The following is a 12,895-nucleotide window of genomic DNA, read 5'->3' on the forward strand; positions in this document are numbered from 1 at the left end:
TTAACATGGTAGTTACCTCAGCGGTAGCTGGCAGGACAGTAGACTGACTACAGACTATATTAACATGGTAGTTACCTCAGCGGTAGCTGGCAGGACAGTAGACTGACTACAGACTATATTAACATGGTAGTTACCTCAGCGGTAGCTGGCAGGACAGTAGACTGACTACAGACTATATTAACATGGTAGTTACCTCAGCGGTAGCTGGCAGGACATATTAACATGGTAGACTACAGACTATATTAACATGGTAGTTACCTCAGCGGTAGCTGGCAGGACAGTAGACTGACTACAGACTATATTAACATGGTAGTTACCTCAGCGGTAGCTGGCAGGACAGTAGACTGACTACAGACTATATTAACATGGTAGTTACCTCAGCGGTAGCTGGCAGGACAGTAGACTGACTACAGACTATATTAACATGGTAGTTACCTCAGCGGTAGCTGGCAGGACAGTAGACTGACTACAGACTATATTAACATGGTAGTTACCTCAGCGGTAGCTGGCAGGACAGTAGACTGACTACAGACTATATTAACATGGTAGTTACCTCAGCGGTAGCTGGCAGGACAGTAGACTGACTACAGACTATATTAACATGGTAGTTACCTCAGCGGTAGCTGGCAGGACAGTAGACTGACTACAGACTATATTAACATGGTAGTTACCTCAGCGGTAGCTGGACAGTAGACTACAGACTATATTAACATGGTAGTTACCTCAGCGGTAGCTGGCAGGACAGTAGACTGACTACAGACTATATTAACATGGTAGTTACCTCAGCGGTAGCTGGCAGGACAGTAGACTGACTACAGACTATATTAACATGGTAGTTACCTCAGCGGTAGCTGGCAGGACAGTAGACTGACTACAGACTATATTAACATGGTAGTTACCTCAGCGGTAGCTGGCAGGACAGTAGACTCCAGACTATATTAACATGGTAGTTACCTCAGCGGTAGCTGGCAGGACAGCAGACTCCAGACTATATTAACATGGTAGTTACCTCAGCGGTAGCTGGTAGGAAAGCAGACTACAGACTATATTAACATGGTAGTTACCTCAGCGGTAGCTGGCAGGACAGTAGACTGACTACAGACTATATTAACATGGTAGTTACCTCAGCGGTAGCTGGCAGGACAGTAGACTGACTACAGACTATATTAACATGGTAGTTACCTCAGCGGTAGCTGGCAGGACAGTAGACTACAGACTATATTAACATGGTAGTTACCTCAGCGGTAGCTGGCAGGACAGTAGACTGACTACAGACTATATTAACATGGTAGTTACCTCAGCGGTAGCTGGCAGGACAGTAGACTGACTACAGACTATATTAACATGGTAGTTACCTCAGCGGTAGCTGGCAGGACAGTAGACTGACTACAGACTATATTAACATGGTAGTTACCTCAGCGGTAGCTGGCAGGACAGTAGACTACAGACTATATTAACATGGTAGTTACCTCAGCAGTAGCTGGCAGGACAGTAGACTACAGACTATATTAACATGGTAGTTACCTCAGCGGTAGCTGGCAGGACAGTAGACTGACTACAGACTATATTAACATGGTAGTTACCTCAGCGGTAGCTGGCAGGACAGTAGACTGACTACAGACTATATTAACATGGTAGTTACCTCAGCGGTAGCTTAGACCTACAGACTATATTAACATGGTAGTTACCTCAGCGGTAGCTGGCAGGACAGTAGACTGACTACAGACTATATTAACATGGTAGTTACCTCAGCGGTAGCTGGCAGGACAGTAGACTGACTACAGACTATATTAACATGGTAGTTACCTCAGCGGTAGCTGGCAGGACAGTAGACTGACTAGACTATATTAACATGGTAGTTACCTCAGCGGTAGCTGGCAGGACAGTAGACTGACTACAGACTATATTAACATGGTAGTTACCTCAGCGGTAGCTGGCAGGACAGTAGACTGACTACAGACTATATTAACATGGTAGTTACCTCAGCGGTAGCTGGCAGGACAGTAGACTACAGACTATATTAACATGGTAGTTACCTCAGCGGTAGCTGGCAGGACAGTAGACTGACTACAGACTATATTAACATGGTAGTTACCTCAGCGGTAGCTGGCAGGACAGTAGACTGACTACAGACTATATTAACATGGTAGTTACCTCAGCGGTAGCTGGCAGGACAGTAGACTGACTACAGACTATATTAACATGGTAGTTACCTCAGCAGGTAGCTGGCAGGACAGTAGACTGACTACAGACTATATTAACATGGTAGTTACCTCAGCGGTAGCTGGCAGGACAGCAGACTGACTACAGACTATATTAACATGGTAGTTACCTCAGCAGTAGCTGGCAGGACAGTAGACAGACTACAGACTATATTAACATGGTAGTTACCTCAGCGGTAGCTGGCAGGACAGTAGACTGACTACAGACTATATTAACATGGTAGTTACCTCAGCGGTAGCTGGCAGGACAGTAGACTGACTACAGACTATATTAACATGGTAGTTACCTCAGGTACCTCAGCGGTAGCTGGCAGGACAGTAGACTGACTACAGACTATATTAACATGGTAGTTACCTCAGCGGTAGCTGGCAGGACAGTAGACTGACTACAGACTATATTAACATGGTAGTTACCTCAGCGGTAGCTGGCAGGACAGTAGACTGACTACAGACTATATTAACATGGTAGTTACCTCAGCGGTAGCTGGCAGGACAGTAGACTGACTACAGACTATATTAACATGGTAGTTACCTCAGCGGTAGCTGGCAGGACAGTAGACTGACTACAGACTATATTAACATGGTAGTTACCTCAGCGGTAGCTGGCAGGACAGTAGACTGACTACAGACTATATTAACATGGTAGTTACCTCAGCGGTAGCTGGCAGGACAGTAGACTGACTACAGACTATATTAACATGGTAGTTACCTCAGCGGTAGCTGGCAGGACAGTAGACAGACTACAGACTATATTAACATGGTAGTTACCTCAGCGGTAGCTGGCAGGACAGTAGACTGACTACAGACTATATTAACATGGTAGTTACCTCAGCGGTAGCTGGCAGGACAGTAGACTACAGACTATATTAACATGGTAGTTACCTCAGCAGTAGCTGGCAGGACAGTAGACTACAGACTATATTAACATGGTAGTTACCTCAGCGGTAGCTGGCAGGACAGTAGACTGACTACAGACTATATTAACATGGTAGTTACCTCAGCGGTAGCTGGCAGGACAGTAGACTGACTACAGACTATATTAACATGGTAGTTACCTCAGCGGTAGCTGGCAGGACAGTAGACTACAGACTATATTAACATGGTAGTTACCTCAGCGGTAGCTGGCAGGACAGTAGACTGACTACAGACTATATTAACATGGTAGTTACCTCAGCGGTAGCTGGCAGGACAGTAGACTACAGACTATATTAACATGGTAGTTACCTCAGCGGTAGCTGGCAGGACAGTAGACTGACTACAGACTATATTAACATGGTAGTTACCTCAGCAGTAGCTGGCAGGACAGTAGACAGACTACAGACTATATTAACATGGTAGTTACCTCAGCGGTAGCTGGCAGGATAGTAGACTACAGACTATATTAACATGGTAGTTACCTCAGCGGTAGCTGGCAGGACAGTAGACTGACTCCAGACTATATTAACATGGTAGTTACCTCAGCGGTAGCTGGCAGGATAGTAGACTCCAGACTATATTAACATGGTAGTTACCTCAGCAGTAGCTGGCAGGACAGTAGACAGACTACAGACTATATTAACATGGTAGTTACCTCAGCAGTAGCTGGCAGGACAGTAGACAGACTACAGACTATATTACCATGGTAGTTACCTCAGCGGTAGCTGGCAGGACAGTAGACTGACTACAGACTATATTAACATGGTAGTTACCTCAGCAGTAGCTGGCAGGACAGTAGACAGACTACAGACTATATTAACATGGTAGTTACCTCAGCGGTAGTTGGCAGGACAGTAGACTGACTACAGACTATATTAACATGGTAGTTACCTCAGCGGTAGCTGGCAGGACAGTAGACTCCAGACTATATTAACATGGTAGTTACCTCAGCGGTAGCTGGCAGGACAGTAGACTGACTACAGACTATATTAACATGGTAGTTACCTCAGCGGTAGCTGGCAGGACAGTAGACTGACTACAGACTATATTACCATGGTAGTTACCTCAGCGGTAGCTGGCAGGACAGTAGACTGACTACAGACTATATTAACATGGTAGTTACCTCAGCGGTAGCTGGCAGGACAGTAGACTGACTACAGACTATATTAACATGGTAGTTACCTCAGCGGTAGCTGGCAGGACAGTAGACTACTAGACTATATTAACATGGTAGTTACCTCAGCGGTAGCTGGCAGGACAGTAGACTACTAGACTATATTAACATGGTAGTTACCTCAGCGGTAGCTGGCAGGACAGTAGACTGACTACAGACTATATTAACATGGTAGTTACCTCAGCGGTAGCTGGCAGGACAGTAGACTGACTACAGACTATATTAACATGGTAGTTACCTCAGCGGTAGCTGGCAGGACAGTAGACTGACTACAGACTATATTAACATGGTAGTTACCTCAGCGGTAGCTGGCAGGACAGTAGACTGACTACAGACTATATTAACATGGTAGTTACCTCAGCGGTAGCTGGCAGGACAGTAGACTGACTACAGACTATATTAACATGGTAGTTACCTCAGCGGTAGCTGGCAGGACAGTAGACTGACTACAGACTATATTAACATGGTAGTTACCTCAGCGGTAGCTGGCAGGACAGTAGACTGACTACAGACTATATTAACATGGTAGTTACCTCAGCGGTAGCTGGCAGGACAGTAGACAGACTATATTAACATGGTAGTTACCTCAGCGGTAGCTGGCAGGACAGTAGACTGACTACAGACTATATTAACATGGTAGTTACCTAGTTAGGACAGTAGACTACTCCAGACTATATTAACATGGTAGTTACAGGACTGGCAGGACAGTAGACTACAGACTATATTAACATGGTAGTTACCTCAGCGGTAGCTGGCAGGACAGTAGACTGACTACAGACTATATTAACATGGTAGTTACCTCAGCGGTAGCTGGCAGGACAGTAGACTACAGACTATATTAACATGGTAGTTACCTCAGCGGTAGCTGGCAGGACAGTAGACTGACTACAGACTATATTAACATGGTAGTTACCTCAGCGGTAGCTGGCAGGACAGTAGACTGACTACAGACTATATTAACATGGTAGTTACCTCAGCGGTAGCTGGCAGGACAGTAGACTGACTACAGACTATATTAACATGGTAGTTACCTCAGCGGTAGCTGGCAGGACAGTAGACTACAGACTATATTAACATGGTAGTTACCTCAGCGGTAGCTGGCAGGACAGTAGACTGACTACAGACTATATTAACATGGTAGTTACCTCAGCGGTAGCTGGCAGGACAGTAGACTGACTACAGACTATATTAACATGGTAGTTACCTCAGCGGTAGCTGGCAGGACAGTAGACTGACTACAGACTATATTAACATGGTAGTTACCTCAGCGGTAGCTGGCAGGACAGTAGACTGACTACAGACTATATTAACATGGTAGTTACCTCAGCGGTAGCTGGCAGGACAGTAGACTGACTACAGACTATATTAACATGGTAGTTACCTCAGCGGTAGCTGGCAGGACAGTAGACTGACTACAGACTATATTAACATGGTAGTTACCTCAGCGGTAGACTAGACTACAGACTATATTAACATGGTAGTTACCTCAGCGGTAGCTGGCAGGACAGTAGACTGACTACAGACTATATTAACATGGTAGTTACCTCAGCGGTAGCTGGCAGGACAGTAGACTGACTACAGACTATATTAACATGGTAGTTACCTCAGCGGTAGCTGGCAGGACAGACTATATTAACATGACTACAGACTATATTACTACAGACTATATTATGGTAGTTACCTCAGCGGTAGCTGGCAGGACAGTAGACTACAGACTATATTAACATGGTAGTTACCTCAGCGGTAGCTGGCAGGACAGTAGACTGACTAGACTATATTAACATGGTAGTTACCTCAGCGGTAGCTGGCAGGACAGACTAGACTACAGACTATATTAACATGGTAGTTACCTCAGCGGTAGCTGGCAGACAGTACTGACTACAGACTATATTAACATGGTAGTTACCTCAGCGGTAGCTCAGGACAGGACTACTACAGACTATATTAACATGGTAGTTACCTCAGCGGTAGCTGGCAGGACAGACTGACTACAGACTATATTAACATGGTAGTTACCTCAGCGGTAGCTGGCAGGACAGTAGACTCAGACTATATTAACATGGTAGTTACCTCAGCGGTAGCTGGCAGGACAGTAGACTGACTACAGACTATATTAACATGGTAGTTACCTCAGCGGTAGCTGGTAGACTCAGACTATATTAACATGGTAGTTACCTCAGCGGTAGCTGGCAGGACAGTAGACTGACTACAGACTATATTAACATGGTAGTTACCTCAGCGGTAGCTGGACAGTAGACACTACAGACTATATTAACATGGTAGTTACCTCAGCGGTAGCTACAGGACAGTAGACTACAGACTATATTACATGGTAGTTACCTCAGCGGTAGCTGCTGACAGGACATATTAACATGTAGACTCAGACTATATTAACATGGTAGTTACCTCAGCGGTAGCTGGCAGGACAGTAGACTGACTGGCAGGACAGACTATATTAACATGGTAGTTACCTCAGCGGTAGCTGGCAGGACAGCAGACTACAGACTATATTAACATGGTAGTTACCTCAGCGGTAGCTGGCAGGACAGCAGACTACAGACTATATTAACATGGTAGTTACCTCAGCGGTAGCTGGCAGGACAGTAGACTGACTACAGACTATATTAACATGACAGCTGGCAGGACAGACTACAGACTATATTAACATGGTAGTTACCTCAGCGGTAGCTGGCAGGACAGTAGACTGAGACTATATTAACATGGTAGTTACCTCAGCGGTAGCTGGCAGGACAGTAGACTGACTACAGACTATATTAACATGGTAGTTACCTCAGCGGTAGCTGGCAGGACAGTAGACTCCAGAACAGTGATGGTACTCTGCAGAAGGTTGACAGCGTCCTCACAGTGACTGGTTAGCTGTTCCACTCTCTGAAACACCACCGTCAGAACAGAGACACACAGACACACTGTTCAACCACATGGAAGACAACTATACAAAGACCGGGAGACAGACAGATAACTAAGCACAGACAACTTTAGTCTTCTCCGGTAAGACACTCACAGCCATGGTTGCCATGGCGCCGTAGAGCAGCCTAAACAGAGAGTTCTGGAAAGTTGGACATATTTTATTTTTTAAAAAAAAATGTTATTTTTTTGGTTTAGTGTTGATTGATTTTGTTTTTGATAAGTCCTTAATTTGATTGGATATATCCGGTTGTTTTTACAGGAGTTGCAGGACTGACGGCAGGTTGACTTGTTCGGTTTGGCTAGCTAGCTACCTGGCTAGTATCTCAGCACTGACGGCAGGTTGACTGGCTAGCTAGCTACCTGGCTAACGTTTGATGTATCTCAGCACTGACGGCAGGTTGACTTGTTCGGTTTGGCTAGCTAGCTACCTGGCTAACGTTTGATGTATCTCAGCACTGACGGCAGGTTGACTTGTCCGGTTTGGCTAGCTAGCTACCTGGCTAACGTTTGATGTATCTCAGTACTGACGGCAGGTTGACTTGTCCGGTTTGGCTAGCTAGCTACCTGGCTAACGTTTGATGTATCTCAGGACTGACGGCAGGTTGACTTGTCGGGTTTGGCTAGCTAGCTACCTGGCTAACGTTTGATGTATCTCAGCACTGACGGCAGGTTGACTTGTCGGGTTTGGCTAGCTAGCTACCTGGCTAACGTTTGATGTATCTCAGCACTGACGGCAGGTTGACTTGTCCGGTTTGGCTAGCTAGCTACCTGGCTAACGTTTGATGTATCTCAGCACTGACGGCAGGTTGACTTGTCGGGTTTGGCTAGCTAGCTACCTGGCTAACGTTTGATGTATCTCAGCACTGACGGCAGGTTGACTTGTCCGGTTTGGCTAGCTAGCTACCTGGCTAACGTTTGATGTATCTCAGCACTGACGGCAGGTTGACTTGTCGGGTTTGGCTAGCTAGCTACCTGGCTAACGTTTGATGTATCTCAGCACTGACGGCAGGTTGACTTGTTCGGTTTGGCTAGCTAGCTACCTGGCTAACGTTTGATGTATTTCAGCACTGATGGCAGGTTGACTTGTCCGGTTTGGCTAGCTAGCTACCTAGCTAACGTTTGATGTATCTCAGCACCGGCTGCTTGTTGATCAATGCGACCTGACTGCATTGTGTAAATGTCAGAGAGCTCGTAGTGAGGGTGTCTACTGCTCTGGACTGATGTGTGGTGGGCTGTTGGCACTGAAGAGCAGCACCAGAGGGAGCACCCACGTGGGTGATACACGTTAGATGTGAAGGTATGAAGTCCAGACAACAGAGAGGATGAGCTGAGGAAGATAGCAGGGTCAGCAAGCCATCTCCATCACCTGGCTTCACCATCACCTAGCTTCACCATCACCATCACCTAGCATCACCATCACCTGGCTTCACCATCACCTAGCATCACAATCACCTAGCTTCACCATCACCTAGCGTCACCATCACCATCACCTGGCTTCACCATCACCTAGCTTCACCATCACCAGGCCTCACCATCACCGAGCTTGACCATCACCAGGCCTCACCATCACCTAGCTTCGCCATCACCTAGCTTCGCCATCACCATCACCAAGCTTGACCATCACCAGGCCTCACCATCACCTAGCTTTACCATCACCTAGCTTCACCATCACCTGGCATCAGCATCACCTAGCATCACCAACACCTAGCTTCACCATCACCTAGCTTCACCATCACCTGGCATCACCATTACCTGGCATCACCATCACCTAGCTTTACCATCACCAGGCTTCACCATCACCTAGCTTAACCATCACCTGGCTTCACCATCACCAATCTCACCATCACCAGGCCTCACCATCACCTATCTCACCATCACCTGGCTTTACCATCACCTATCTCACCATCACCTAGCTCACCATCACCTGGCTTTACCATCACCTAGCATCACCATCACCAATCTCACCATCACCAGGCCTCACCATCACCTATCTCACCATCACCTGGCTTTACCATCACCTATCTCACCATCACCTAGCTCACCATCACCTGGCTTTACCATCACCTAGCATCACCATCACCAAGCATCACCATCACCTATCTCACCATCACCAGGCTTCACCATCACCTAGCATCACCATCACCTAGCATCACCATCACCAAGCTTCACCATCACCAGGCTTCACCATCACCAAGCATCACCATCACCTGGCTTTACCATCACCTATCTCACCATCACCATCAGCTGGCTTCACCATCACCAGGTTTCACCATCACCAGGTTTCACCATCACCTAGCCCACCATCACCTAGCATCACCATCACTTAGCATCACCAAGCTTCACCATCACCTAGCATCACCAAGCTTCACCATCACCTGGCTTCACCATCACCATCACCTAGCATCACCATCACCTGGCTTCACCATCACCTAGCTTCACCATCACCAGGCCTCACCATCACCGAGCTTGACCATCACCAGGCCTCACCATCACCTAGCTTCGCCATCACCTAGCTTCGCCATCACCATCACCAAGCTTGACCATCACCAGGCCTCACCATCACCTAGCTTTACCATCACCTAGCTTCACCATCACCTGGCATCACCATCACCTAGCATCACCAACACCTAGCTTCACCAACACCTAGCTTCACCATCACCTGGCATCACCATTACCTGGCATCACCATCACCTAGCTTTACCATCACCAGGCTTCACCATCACCTAGCTTAACCATCACCAGGCTCACCATCACCAATCTCACCATCACCTGGCTTTACCATCACCTATCTCACCATCACCTAGCTCACCATCACCTGGCTTTACCATCACCTAGCATCACCATCACCAAGCATCACCATCACCTATCTCACCATCACCATCACCTATCTCACCATCACCAGGCTTCACCATCACCTAGCATCACCATCACCTAGCATCACCATCACCAAGCTTCACCATCACCAGGCTTCACCATCACCAAGCATCACCATCACCTGGCTTTACCATCACCTATCTCACCATCACCATCACATAGCTTCACCATCAGCTGGCTTCACCATCACCAGGTTTCACCATCACCAGGTTTCACCATCACCTAGCCCACCATCACCTAGCATCACCATCACCATCACTTAGCATCACCAAGCTTCACCATCACCTAGCATCACCAAGCTTCACCATCACCTAGCATCACCATCACCATGACCTAGCATCACCAAGCTTCACCATCACCTAGCTTCACCATCACCATCATATCTCACCGTTCTGAAGCAGACCCAGGCGCTGTGTGAAAAGGGGAAGGATCCGTCAAACTCAGTAGGCAGCTGAGACACCTCCACATGCTTATAGAGAGACTTCAGAGAGGTCAACAACTCCACCTGGATAGAAAGGGGAGAAATGGGAGGAGGGGGAGGGAGAGAGAGGGAGGGAGAGACAGAGAGAGAGAGAGAGAGAGAGAGAGAGAGAGAGAGAGAGAGAGAGAGGGGACAGATAGTAGGAGGGGAGAGGTAGGAGGAGGAGGGCAGAGAGAGAGAGGTGTGAGAGAGAGAGAGGAGAGATAGGAGGAGGGGGAGGGGGGGGGAGAGAGAGAGGTGTGAGAGAGACAGGAAGGGAGGGAGAGAGAGGAGATATTTAGGACAACAATACCACCACAACACTAGCAGCAGCTCACCAATGAGGTTTGTAACAAGACAACAACTCAATACTAAATACATTACAACAGACCCTCAACACTCTGCCAGACAGAACTCAATACATTACAACAGCCCCTCAACACTCTGCCAGACAGAACTCAATACATTACAACAGCCCCTCAACACTCTGCCAGACAGAACTCAATACATTACAACAGCCCCTCAACACTCTGCCAGACAGAACTCAATTACATTACAACAGCCCCTCAACACTCTGCCAGACAGAAATCAATTACATTACAACAGCCCCTCAACACTCTGCCAGACAGAACTCAGAACATTACAACAGCCCCTCAACACTCTGACAGACAGAACTCAATACATTACAACAGCCCCTCAACACTCTGCCAGACAGAACTAAATACCTTACAACAGCCCCTCAACACTCTGCCAGACAGATCTCAATTACATTACATTACAACATCATTTCACTGTGAGATCCACTACACCTGTTGTATTCAGCATTTCACTGTGAGGTCTACTACACCTGTTGTATTCAGCATTTCACTGTGAGGTCTACTACACCTGTTGTATTCAGCATTTCACTGTGAGGTCTACTACACCTGTTGTATTCATCATTTCACTGTGAGGTCTACTACACCTGTTGTATTCATCATTTCACTGTGAGGTCTACTACACCTGTTGTATTCATCATTTCACTGTGAGGTCTACTACACCTGTTGTATTCATCATTTCACTGTGAGGTCTACTACACCTGTTGTATTCATCATTTCACTGTGAGGTCTACTACACCTGTTGTATTCATCATTTCACTGTGAGGTCTACTACACCTGTTGTATTCATCATTTCACTGTAAGGTCTACTACACCTGTTGTATTCAGCATTTCACTGTGAGGTCTACTACACCTGTTGTATTCAGCATTTCACTGTGAGGTCTACTACACCTGTTGTATTCAGCATTTCACTGTGAGGTCTACTACACCTGTTGTATTCATCATTTCACTGTGAGGTCTACTACACCTGTTGTATTCAGCATTTCATTGTGAGGTCTACTACACCTGTTGTATTCAGCATTTCACTGTGAGGTCTACTACACCTGTTGTATTCATCATTTCACTGTGAGGTCTACTACACCTGTTGTATTCAGCATTTCACTGTGAGGTCTACTACACCTGTTGTATTCAGCATTTCACTGTGAGGTCTACTACACCTGTTGTATTCAGCATTTCACTGTGAGGTCTACTACACCTGTTGTATTCAGCATTTCACTGTGAGGTCTACTACACCTGTTGTATTCAGCATTTCACTGTGAGGTCTACTACACCTGTTGTATTCATCATTTCACTGTGAGGTCTACTACACCTGTTGTATTCATCATTTCACTGTGAGGTCTACTACACCTGTTGTATTCAGCATTTCACTGTGAGGTCTACTACACCTGTTGTATTCATCATTTCACTGTGAGGTCTACTACACCTGTTGTATTCATCATTTCACTGTGAGGTCTACTACACCTGTTGTATTCAGCATTTCACTGTGAGGTCTACTACACCTGTTGTATTCAGTATTTCACTGTAAGGTCTACTACACCTGTTGTATTCAGCATTTCACTGTGAGGTCCACTACACCTGTTGTATTCAGCATTTCACTGTAAGGTCTACTACACCTGTTGTATTCATCATTTCACTGTGAGGTCTACCACACCTGTTGTATTCTGCATTTCACTGTGAGGTCTACTACACCTGTTGTATTCAGCATTTCACTGTGAGGTCTACTACACCTGTTGTATTCAGCATTTCACTGTGAGGTCTACTACACCTGTTGTATTCAGCATTTCACTGTGAGGTCTACTACACCTGTTGTATTCAGCATTTCACTGTGAGGTCTACTACACCTGTTGTATTCTGCATTTCACTGTGAGGTCTACTACACCTGTTGTATTCATCATTTCACTGTGAGGTCTACTACACCTGTTGTATTCATCATTTCACTGTGAGGTCT

The 12,895-nt window shown here is 46.4% G+C and overlaps 1 protein-coding gene across 1 annotated transcript in view; it reads right to left on the reverse strand.

The window, feature by feature from the left end:
• LOC135535952 (uncharacterized protein KIAA1755-like) overlaps window positions 1-12,895 on the reverse strand; it is a 165,073-nt gene that overhangs the window by 121,694 nt on the left and 30,484 nt on the right. The window contains exons 6-7 of the mRNA XM_064962356.1: window positions 10,502-10,618; window positions 7,102-7,200 (exon numbers count right to left, since the gene is read on the reverse strand). Of these exons, the coding sequence (XP_064818428.1) occupies window positions 7,102-7,200; window positions 10,502-10,618 (216 nt within the window). The remainder of the gene's footprint in view (window positions 1-7,101; window positions 7,201-10,501; window positions 10,619-12,895) is intronic.

This window comes from Oncorhynchus masou, unplaced genomic scaffold, assembly GCF_036934945.1.
Source record: "Oncorhynchus masou masou isolate Uvic2021 unplaced genomic scaffold, UVic_Omas_1.1 unplaced_scaffold_536, whole genome shotgun sequence".
NCBI lineage: Eukaryota > Metazoa > Chordata > Actinopteri > Salmoniformes > Salmonidae > Oncorhynchus > Oncorhynchus masou.